A 12,773-nucleotide genomic window follows, 5' to 3' on the forward strand; every position below is an offset into this window, starting at 1 on the left:
GCGAAAATTGCAAGTGGTTGTCATGAGTTGTCTTACCCCACCTCTTTTTAGGGTTTAACCATGGTGTAGGTTGGGTTAGGAGTTCCTAGTGTGGCTAGTGGGTGGAAATAGTTATTGCTCCTTTTTGGGTGGTTGAGTTGGAGGCTTATTTAGAGGCCTTCCTTGGTCTAGTGGGTGGTTACCCAATCTCTACATTTAGAGAGGTTGTCTTGAAGCTTGAAGGAAGGAGGGATACTCTACTCAAACTGGTTCATTTCCATTACCTCTTTGTGAAGGTAGGAAACTCCCATCACCCTTATTCAGTTCTTATGTTTTGTTTCATGTTCTTGTTACCTTGTTGTTGTTTTACTGTTGTATGGTTGTGGGTATGTTGGGAAGATTTACAAACTATGTCTTTTTTTGGTTGTTTTCCTTTCTTGTTTATGTTTGAAATTTTGAGTTTTCCTTGCATGGGTGTTTTGGTATTACTCACCCTAGGAGAGGGCAGAAGTGACCAATTTTGGGAGAGGTCTGTTTAGTTGGACTCCAACCTGTGTAGAGTCTCTTCTCAGGATGAGAAGAGGGATAAAGGGTAGGGTGTTATGGGCCCCTACCCGTCAGCACAAACCTAGTATGAGTATGGCAAGTTTGAATGGAAGAATGGAAGTTCTTGGTTATTAGCCCCGATTGGGCATTTGATTTGGTGTTGTGTTTGACTTCTCCAGTTGGAAGAATCCACCTCTCCCTAGTCTTGATTCATTGTGAATCCTATTGTGTAAACCATGTATGATTATGCATGTTTGATTTTCTTTGGGTTCTGCTTGGTTGTCACGCGATCAGTTATTGGTTCCCTCCATGGTTCTTGAAATGAGATGTAGAAAATATTACAAACTCCTTGATTATGATCATGAAGAAAATTGGTTAAAATTGTTGTAATTAGGATTTATATCCTATGAAATTGTATTTATTTTTGAAAACCTTATTGTAAATAGGCAACGAAGCCGAGTTTTCTTCCTGATTCTTTCCCGGCTGAGCCTTTGAATCAGTTTGGCCAATAAAATTGGTGTTGGGTATAATTGCTTGTCTTGTGAGTTAATCGTAAATTTTAATTTTGGAAGGATGCATATCTAAATAGTATGGAGTTATGATGATGGGTTAATCAAGCAAAAATTTTCCAATTCCTTTTATGTTCAAAATGAAAATTATGATTAAGGAAGGAATACAATGGCTATGGTTGATTAATTGCAATGCAAGTTATTTAGGAGATCAAATTTACTATGTGTTATTGTGGCCACCACCTTTGTGTAATATAAGAACATCAAGGGAGAAAAGTTCATTGCTATAATTTGGTTTCCTCGTTGTCTTGGATAGAAATATCTCTCAAGAATTTAGAATACTTGATGTTATGAGTGATATACAAAAGGATTTTTCCAGTCAAATTTTGATATCATAGAGGAGTTAGTATTCACAGGAAAGGATTATTCTTATAGCTTGTTATTATCATCTTAGTTTTATTGTGTTATAAGTATGAGTGTACATTCAAATTGGCATTGCACCATAATATAATGTTCATCCTTGAGAAAAAGGTTTCTAAAACTTCGCCATACATAGATGGGAACAGATCAGAGAGTTCCATATAAAATCTTGGCAGGAAATGTATAACTATTGTCTTAGGTTTAATGTTTGAATGTCAATGAATCACAATTTTTCCAGCTATACTCAATTTAGAAAAGCTCCAAATTATCCTTACAATGATTTCATGAGTATCCTAGATTACAAAAGAAGAAAATCTAGTGAATAATATAGAATGTATAAAAGTATAAAATCTCTTGCTGTAGGTGTTCATTTATTCTCTGTAAAATGTATGAAGAAAAGAAATAAATCCATTCCTAGATTACAGATCAATATTTTATTCAAGGAGTAGACTTAAATGGGTGTTTGAAATATTAATGAGATAGTCTATAGAACAAGACTTTTTCCACCAACCATTTAATAGTTGCTATGAACATACAAATATGTATGTATTATTAAATCCAATCCCTCACCTCAAAACTTGGCGCCATGACAAGAGAGGGGACACATTTAATATGTTGTCAACTCCCATGTTCCCACGTTTCCCCACTTCGAGCCAAGGAAACTGCATCCTCTATAACCCTAGGTGCTGGCTTAGAAAAGTGCAGTTTTTAAGTTAGTAATCTAACTTCATGTGGTGAAGTCAATTTAAACTGCCATAGGGTGATGTCACCGTACCCTCCCCATCTTGTCTTGCGCAGTGACTTACCTCTCAAGAAAAGAGCGCTCATTCCATCCTTGGTTGCAGTTTGAAAGTTTTAAATCATTTATTGCTCAACCTCCTTCCACCTTGCTTCCCTAGGCATCATATCTCTTGGCAGATCCGTGGCAACATTCTTCCACATGGGCCAGTGCATGTTATGGGGGCAGGGAACCATGGGAAGCGCTTGGAAAGTGCGCAGGGGTTTTGAGAGAGAGTAGGATAGATTAGTAAGGGTTTAATTAAGTTATTTTGTTTTAGATTTTCTTTTATGATGGATTTAGTGTTAGGATAATTTAAGTTTAGTTAAGATATTTTAGTGTTAAGTTGGTTTAGTTTAGTTTTAGTATGTTTGTTAGTTTATGTAATTTATTTTGTTTTGGGTAATTATTAGTATATTAGTTTCTTGAATTTATATTTTAGTTAAATTAAGTTAGTAGAAGTTAAGAATAGTTTAAAATGATAGTTGTTCTTTTAGTTAATTCTAGTATTAGATTTATTAGTATTAACATGTTTTATTACTTATCATTATACTAATTGTGGAGTGAGTCAAGCTAGATGTTGAATAATTTAGTTTGATTAACTTAGTTTTAATTATTAAGTAATAGTTTTAATTAGTAGTTTTAAATTCGTGTTAGTGTAGGATAAGATTAGTATATGTTTAAGTTACTTATCAATTATGTTTGTTTAATTGTTAATTGTTTTAAGTTATTTGTTTTAAAATTTAATATAAATTGAGTAGTAATTTTATACTTTTAAAGTTTTGGAAACTTATTGTGATCTATTATCTTGCTTTATTACGTTAGTATATGTTAGACAAAGAGAAAATGATAAATCATTTTTCTTTATCAACTAGTCATATTTAAGTGTAATTTATTTTAACCGTACTCATTTAGATTGTTATTTAAATAATTTTAGAATGTTGTTGTGAAGTTAACGCAATAACGTGACTATGATCGATATCAATCTTATAACAAAAGATAAAAAAAAATCTTAATGATGTAATCATCCTCATGTTTACAATCTTAAGACGTAATGTAGAGAACCTGTACTAAAACTATTATCAACCTTTTAAAACCTAGGGCATGTTTAATTATTAAATCAAAAAAAATAAAAAAATTTGTGTGTGTTTTTGCCTTCAAGTTTTGGGCATGACACTTTTTAGAGCTTCCTAGCCCTCCCTCATCTTTCTTCCATCCCTACATCCCAACCCTCCATCTCACTACCCCTTGGCCTATGAATTAAGCCCTTCCCTCTCACAATCCATATCATCTCCTAATGCAAACTTATAATGTCATATTGACCACTATAGCACAACCATGTTATACCATCTTTATGCTAAAATCCATCCACACCTCCATTATTGAATCCTTCATCCATCTCCATGCTTAAATCTCATATCCACTTGAAGCTTTGAGCACACCATGAGCACACATCCATTTACATCAAGACATATCAATGTCACCATAGAATTAACACTTGAGGAGCTTACCATTTTTTGGTTTTCTTTCCTCCATGGTGTTCCCTTTGTCTTATCTTAAAGTTTTTCTTAATATCTAGGTGTGAATGTTAATTTAAATCTTTAATGTTCTTAGCTTACTAGGTTTTATAACACTACAATGAGATATCAAAATAGATACAACAAAACATGAACTAATAGAATTGCATCTAAATATGTACAAACATTTCCACAATTTATCTTTAATACCATAACCACCAATAGAGCTAAAATATGAAAATCTTCTTTGTAGCCAATTATTTGATCCATTGTTATTAGTATGTAAACCTCTTCTTAAACATTTCATATATTTATACTCACATACACCACTACCTCAAATTTTCAATATGCACATACTCTCTCATAATCTCATATATAAAGGATTCATTTTTTCATACATGTATCTACTCAAACATTTGTCATCTCACAAAAAACATGTGCAATGACCCCAAAGAAAAATATATTGCAATTTCATTTAATACATAATCTAGAAAAAAAAAAATGTTACACCATGACCCACAGATAGGTCAAGCTTAAGATTAATGCATCTTAAAATTACTAAGAATATCTAAACACCACAATAGAGTCCAAAAGATTAACCATGGAATAACCTAAATCATCAATAGGTGACTCTTGATGAGATTATAATGTAGCTAATAAACCAAAACCATTTTAATGAATAACACCATTTTCTAGATATCTTAAACACCTAGAACAACATTACACCTAAAGAAATCATTAGAAATTGATAGGACATGCCTTTTGTTATTAAACATTGAAAGCAGACAAATACACCAAACCAAATTGAGACATCTATTGGAAATGATTGAAAAGATCATGAACGAAGAATAATGGAGCTGGTAAAGAATGTTTTCAATCATTGTTTTATCATTAATGTCAAACTTGCTACTTGCAAGAATGACAATTGCTTAAGTGATCCAAATACTATCAATTGGTTGATTGACAAGGAGGTGGCAATCAATAAGATGTAACTAAAGTACCTAGAGAAAGGTTGAATTTATGATATTGTAATGAAGTATAAGGATCAACTAAGCCCTTGATGAAATAGTGTATTGATGACATACTCTAAGACATAGAGGATGGACACACTAAGACACAACAAAGATGTAAGGTTTAACTAAGTCATTTGTAAAGACTAACTAAGTTCATTGGAGAGAGCCGAGCAAGCTAGTTAGAGCCAAACAGATTCTCAATTGAAGCCGAGCAAGTTCAACTTTAGTGTGTGCCGAGTAAGCCTTTAGGTGCCGAGTAACACAGAATTGGTCAAGTGTCGAGCATCAAAAGAAAGTAATGGATGTTGAGTAAGTCTTGAAGTGTCGAGCACCAGTAAATAAGAATAGAAGCCGAGTAACACAGAAGGAGTTGAGCATCAATAAACCAATGATGTCGAGTTGCTTCATTATTTGTTAAGTCAAAGATTCACCAAATCAACAGTGATAAGGTTGTTACATCGAATTTTGTGAATTAGTTGGATGATAAGGATGATGCGTAGATGTCACAAAATTCTATGTAATCCATGCAAACCAATTCAAGGTGAATGCTAAAGGATTTATCATGAAGTTTCTAGAAGAAATAATTTGGAGGGAAAACAATACCGTTTTCTAAAAGATTTGAGCGAGAAATAAAGAACATAACTTCTTTATAAGGAGTTACAAGTCAGAGATCAAGTGCGCATGTATGAGAAGGAATTGGTCATAAGTGTGATCATGCGAAGAAGCCAAGAAGAGTAAGAATAGAGCATCAAGACTCTAAGTTGAACAAATGACCATAGAGAGCATTGGCATAACGAGTGGAAGAACTCAAGGAGACAGATCTTGAAGGGTGAACAAGATGTCAGCACTGCAAGGGAGAGAAGCCAAGAAAAGAAAGGGACTGAAGAGTGATCTAAAATCTGCACAGTTAGGGTTGCAATCTGTATCAGGTCAAAACCCTTCTAATACTTTCTTACCATTGTATTAGATATTGAAATCCTACATTGCTAGGTTAGCTTAACAGCTAGGTGGATAAACCTCAAGAGAAGGATAAGAGATCCTTAAGAGAAGGATAAGAGATCCTTAGGAGGAGGATAGGAGATCCTAAGAGAGGGATAAAAGATTCTTTTGAGAAGGTGACTGTAAATCCCATGGACTTGGGTGAGCCTAATAGCTCTATGTAAATCCTTTAACAGGGTGACATTCTAAGTTGAATGTTCTTAAATCCTTTAATAGGGTCACATTTAACAATGCGATGTAGCCTTTAACAGGGCAAACCATCAGAAGTGGTTGAAATCAATTGCGCAATTATTTTGTGGGTATCATCCCCACTCCAGTTTTACCTTCTGATTCCTGGAGGGTTTCTAGGTCATCAAAATCATTTGTGTTATGATGTGATGTCTATTTACTTTTCATGATTGTTTAATGTTTAATTGCATGCATGATAAGAAAGTAAAAGGATAACACTTCTGATTCACTCCTGTTTTATTAGAAAGTTTGAATTGGACATCATTGGACCTTGAATAATTGATTCACACCCTCCCCCCCTCTCTTAGTTATTCTAAAGAATTCTAACAACATCAATAGAACAATGTACACTTTCCATGTAATATTGAGGACACAAAAAATGTTCATTTTGAATATATCATATATATTTAATCTAAACTCCTATTTTGTAACCAATAGTCAACCTGTATATATCCAAATCTACCAATAACAAATTGATGCCACCATAGTGATCGTATAGAGGTTTTTACATGAATGATAATTAATACCAAAAAAATTACAATCTCCCCATTTGGAATTGATGGGAAAACAGTAAACATCAAAAACTTCCCCTAGTTTCTTGTATGTTTCTTCAGAATTGGAAATTTTTTCTTTTACTCTACAATAGAAGAATCCACTCGAGCACGTAGACTATCACATTTTATCATCTTGTCAAAATATTTCATTCACTTCAAAGATGTAAATTATTTCTTATAATCCTCTTCATTGGTTAGGGTGCTAGAAAAAAACTCTAGGTAGACCTCAATTATGTCCTTCACCATCCAAAGAGTTTTAATCAAATCTTTACTCTTCCTTTATAACAATAATTGTTTTGCCTAAAGTTCACTGATTCTGATCTTGTGTTTCTCATCTCTATCTTTGAAGATAGATCATATATTTTTCCAATCTCATTCAACTGTATTTCTAATACTTTACTCTAACCTATGAAATTATTAATAGTTTCAAGCCAATTGTGACAGTATCGATCAATTTTATTATAATTAACTAAAAATCAACACTATACTTCAAGAAATAATTCTCTATTGTATTAACCAAATTATCAGGTAACATACAAGATGCATCAAAAATCTGTTAGATAACTGGGGGGTGAATCAATTATAACTAGTTATCCTACAAGCCTTAAAATTTTTTTCACCAACTTAGACTTCTTAAAATTTTAGATCATTAACTCGGTAACCTAATCTAGCATCACAATTCAAACTAATATAGACTTTTCATAAAACTATCAACTTATTATTCCTTACTATATCAAGTATCAGAGTAAACATAAAACATATAATGAGTTGTAACAATAAATAGTTAACATGAAATAAATATGCAACATAATAAGCATTCACACATTTTGACACAAGTATTTAACATGGAAACCCTACAAAGGGAAAAACTAGCTGGAAACTAGCAACCCAAATATTTTCACTCTTCTAAAGTGACCTCTATTAGTAATCAACCTTATTAAAGGTTACATGCACATTGTTAATGTGACCTTGTTAGAGGATTTACACCAAAGATCATCTAGACCTTATCATTCCTTGACATTTCTAAAGAGTTTCCTACTCTAAAGGACTTACAAAATATTACTATTGAATATTACCATATAGGATTTCAAAAGACTATTAGGTCCACTTGGTTAAGATACTTTTCTACTACAATGGTAAGAAAGCAACAGTGAAATGATATGTTAGATTTTAGCATTACACCTTGCTTGTTCAAATATTTACTTTGCTCAATCTCTTTCTTTTGATTCCTTTCTAGCTAATTTACACAGTTCACACTTTAACTTAGCACTTCATTTTCTTGATCTTAACAATAATGTTCTACTTAGTTCACCATCTTTTTTCAATCACCAACATCAACAACATCAATCATCAACAATAAACATAATGTTTTATCACTTAAATAGAAACCTTTTCCATTCCTCTAGAATCTTCTAGGTTTTGTCACAAGTTAATCACAATAGTTAGATCTTCATCAAGTTTAGATTCATTGAATCTAGTCAGTTAAGAAATAAACTTACACCTTGAATTTTGTGCTCCATTTCAAATTGATAAATCTTTTCCATTAGGTCTTCTTTGAATTTCTCTAGTCATTGATCTCATAACTCACTTCTTCCTTATTCTCGAAACTTGTCAAACATTATTAATTTTCATCAAATGTCAATCTCACATTAAATCTTTTCTAAAAAAATTCTTAATGTTCATGTTTGGTGGACATTACATCTTGCTCAGTCAATACTAGAATCAATTAATACTAAATTTCTTCACTTCTTTCCATGGTTCCCAATGACAACTATAGTAGCTCGATTAATATTGTATTGCTTCATTCACTGATCAAACTATCTTGCTTATACATGATTTCACAACTTAATACAATCATGTAAAATAATCAAACCAACAATATATTGTTATAATCTAACTCATTAAACTTCCCATTGAATACCATACACTTATTAGCACTTACATTTTCATGCTTTCATCAAATCCTCTTCATCAATCAAACATTCTTGATCAATCAAATGATGTGAAACTCTACTAAATTAGAATATTGTCTAACCAATTAAGACTTGACATCAATGATAACATAACAACTAATATGAAACTTTCACATACATTAATAGCATTATTAGTTGGGGCTAAAAATACCATGACCCTTTCGTTGATAAAATGATCAGTTAGAAATTTCAGCACCAAAGACTTATTCATAGAGGAACAATAAGCCAACAAATCACTAACTCTATTATATTCATTGTACCTAGTATAACTTAAACAACAACATAATCGACAAATTTGAATCCTATTAGAGAAAGCATAATTCTATCCTCATCCTCTTCCTCTAAAACTACTTCCTCAAATACTTCATCATCTTCTATACTTTTATATTCTAAGAAGGGACCATCATTTTCATGAATTGTTGATAATGAATTAGAAACAACCAAGCCAAAACCAATGCTCTTATGTAAAGACAAGAAATATTCTTTACATGAATATTCCTTATTCTCTAACAAGTCCCAAGTATCTAAATAGTCCAATTAACAAAAATAATGCTAGTTCTCAACTCAATATTTTATTTTTATGACCAAGACTTCATGAGATAGAATACCAAGCACATAACCAAGGCTCCTAAAATTGGAGCCATAACTACCTTCTATTAATTCATAACTAATGACCTAAAATTAAAGCCATAACCACATTTAATTTATTCTCAAAAATAATTTTTTTGTGACCAATTATTTAATTTATCTACATTAAGATGGCCTCACTTTATTTAAAGTTCAAGACATCTATCATGTTGGCCTAGAGTTTATTTCACTTTGAGATCTCTATATAATGGAGTCTCATCCATTTCATCCATTATTATGATCCATCAATAAAAAGAAAGTTATACACACAATCAATCACATTTCCAAGTCTTCAAAGAATTCTTCAATCCTTCTTCTTCTTATTCACCAAGCACTTTGGAAAATTAGAACATCCACCATCCAAGGATTCCATTTCATGATTCCCTTGAGATTTGAGAGTTTAAATTGTGCAATCATTATTTTCTTTTTAGTGTGATATTATTTTACATTCCTATATTCAAATTGAATAGTTTTCATGAGAATTGTCAACTTATCTTTCTTAGTTTAGGGTTAAGTTTACTACAAACTTAACACAAACCTCATCAATAGCTACCAAAGGTATCATTCTTAATCCATGGCTACCAACAGTCTAAGGTTTAGTAAGCTCCTAAGAAGAATATTCTATTATCTATTTGAATCTATAATATCAAGTTGCAGCAAGTAGATTTGGAAAAATAATCTATAGAGATAGGTAATTAAAACTAGAAAAGAAGAATTATAGGACACCCAATGCTTCACACAATAATTTTACTTCCCTCCCAAGTAATTAAATAAGGTAAAAAGGAATTTTAAAATATTACTTAGATTATATTTTCCCGTCACTAGGTTTCTAAGATTAAAATATGAGTTATTTGAGTTTCCATTAGCATTTTGTTGTAGTTTCATCTTTGTTACACTACAATATTATTATGTCTTAATCAAATTCACTTGATTTGAGAAAGTAGAAGTAGAAACATTTTATTATTCTTAAATTTTAAAAATTAAAGAGTAACATGATATCTACACACTAAAACTTCTACCATCTCTTGACGGGCTTCTCTCTTACATGAATTCAAGCATTTAATTTTTGTTGATAATGATTAAACACCTCCTCTATCTCCTAAATATGTGTGTCCCATTGTATTATCTCAATATATAATGCTCACTATGACATCAATCTCCTTAAGTTTCAAATATAGCATGTGATAAGATATCTTACAAGTTGTCTTTTGTAAAGTTACCTTGAGATAATGCACTGTAATGACAATTTTGTTGATAATGATTAAACTTCTCTTCTATCTCCTAAATATTTTTGTATCAAAGTATTATCTCAATATATAAGGGTCACTTTGACTTTAGTCTCCTTAAGTTTGAAATATAACATATGATCAAGCATCTTACAAGTTGTCTTTTGTAATGTTACCCTACACTAATGCACTCTCATGATAGTTGAATTCATCTCAATAATTAAGATAAATGAGACTATCCTAGCTACTTTCAAAGCAGTTATATATTAAAATAGATTCCAATTGGTAAACATAATTACAAGCACATGACTATTTATACAATTAATAAAATACTCCAAATGTCCCAAAAAGATTCTTAATTCTTCATAGCTTCATTGTCAAGGGTAAACACATTCTACTTAAAATCAATGTCAGACATTAGTGAATTGAAAGTAGATTAAAGTTGTGACCAACATGAAACTTCACAAAGTGGGCAACTCATCCTAACATTAGCTTATTTATAACAAACTATCATAATTCCTAATAGAAGACAACTTTTCCTTACATTTAATTATTTGTTAAAAGGATTAAAAAAACCAAAAAGAAACATTTTCTTAGTTTCTAACAATACAAGCTCTGAGTGATTCTTAGGAAGACTCAAGTCAGAAACTAGAAAAATGTGCCAATCTTAAATCTCCACCAGTGAAGAAGGTTCTACTACATCTTTATATAGATGTTTTGTATTTTAACCCCTGGTTTGCTACTTCAAAATAGCCTCAATCATGCACTAAATTGTCAGTCAGTTATGCATTGAAACTACCAGTACTTACGAACAAATCTTCTGGTAATGGTGCCCACATAAACCAATAATGAAAAGTTCTCATTCTTTGACTCTTTTAACTTCAGTAATGAAAAAAATATATATATACAAATACATAAACTATTAGAAGAGGCTCAGCTACTGCTCTTCCCCTAATCTTTCCACTATCCATCAAATCAATAACAACGCTTCTAAATAAAACTAAACTACAAAAAATACTCTACGTTGAAGAATACACAGTGGAGGCATTCATCCCATAGCGTACTCATTTCATTTAAGAGGCGCTTGAAACAAAAATATACGTATTATCAGCAATACAAGAAGAAAATCAACATTGAATGAAGATTTCTATCGAGAGGCTCGAATGAAAGATTGGCAGATTCAGACTCACTTCCCAAAGAGACCACCAAAAAGGCCTGGTTTTTTCTCAGCCTCTGGAGGCGGTGAAACACCCTTCTTTTTGGCAGCCAAAGTAATCTTTCCCAGTGGACGGGCAGCGCCATTGGAGGAGCTGCTTCCTTCCACCTTCTTCAGAACGGGGTCAGTTTCCAGCATATGCTCTTTCTCGAACTTTTCAGCGAGCCAGCCGATGAAGCTCTTCTTCTCTGGTTCCTTCGTCTGCGACTTTGAAGCCGCCATTACTTTCACCATGGGCAGGGGAAGCCTCAGAGACGCCATTGCTGTTTCTCACCAGGCCAAAAGTATCACAGATGTTGGGTGTGTGTTGATGGTGTGGAAGGATTTGATGGAGAGGGATTGTGTTATGCATAGCGTACGCATTCCACACCCCACACACGCCTTATCCTTTCTTATCCACGAGTTCTCGTTCCTACCTTTACTTTCTTGTGATTAATGTTAAACCATTGGCCGTGCTCAAATGCTCGCCACAAACCCCTTTTTATCTTTAAACCTAAAATGACCTTGAACACTATAGCTGCAACATGATAAATGTTTTATTTTTAAAAATTGAAAAAGAGGAAGTGTCCAAATAGTCATTATATCCAATTTCAAGTATTCATATTTTCTTAATGATATGTCTTTGTATACAACTTAATTGCTTACTGTCATTGTTCTAACTTCTTTGTAGAAATGTCATCTATTGTACGAATTGTTATTGCCCAATAATCGTACGGTACAACCAACTCAATGATTCTGAATACTTATGCATAGTTGTCCCAATAGTTGTCCAAAGATTGGCAATGCTTATACACAAAAGTCCTAGTAGTCATTAAGAATTCTCACTAGTAAGGGTGCATGTAGATGGTTGGTAGAACACATATTTATCAATGGGCGCTTAGTTCTTATTTTTCCCACTTTTATTTCAAGCTAGTAATGGTGGAGGGTTTAGGGTGAGAATGTACTAAACGATAATTGGGACATGGGCAGTAATTATGGCTTTTCCCCTAAGTATTATTTTTTACTGTTTTGTATGAATAAGATAAAGTGGGTGTTGAAAGTTATATATTATAGAAATGATATAATGATATAAAACTAAACATTGTTGTTTAAAAGTAAACATTGCTATTTATATGATTGTTATTGTGTGGAAGTGTGAGAGTAATGGTGAGCATTGGTGTGTAGTGGCAACTTTCCATTGGAATAAGA

General features: G+C 32.4%; 1 protein-coding gene across 1 annotated transcript; it reads right to left on the reverse strand.

Annotated features, from left to right (window-relative positions):
- Nucleotides 1–11,412: 11,412 nt before the first annotated feature.
- Nucleotides 11,413–12,045, reverse strand: LOC149571940 (uncharacterized). The gene has a single exon (XM_089813340.1). The coding sequence runs from the start codon at nucleotides 11,844–11,846 to the stop codon at nucleotides 11,556–11,558; it is 291 nt and encodes a 96-aa protein (XP_089669466.1). The 5' UTR covers nucleotides 11,847–12,045; the 3' UTR covers nucleotides 11,413–11,555.
- Between the last annotated feature and the right edge of the window lie 728 nt (nucleotides 12,046–12,773).

This window comes from Cupressus sempervirens, chromosome 2, assembly GCF_028749045.1.
Source record: "Cupressus sempervirens isolate cs-2001-9-10 chromosome 2, ASM2874904v1, whole genome shotgun sequence".
Taxonomy (NCBI): Eukaryota; Viridiplantae; Streptophyta; class Pinopsida; order Cupressales; family Cupressaceae; genus Cupressus; species Cupressus sempervirens.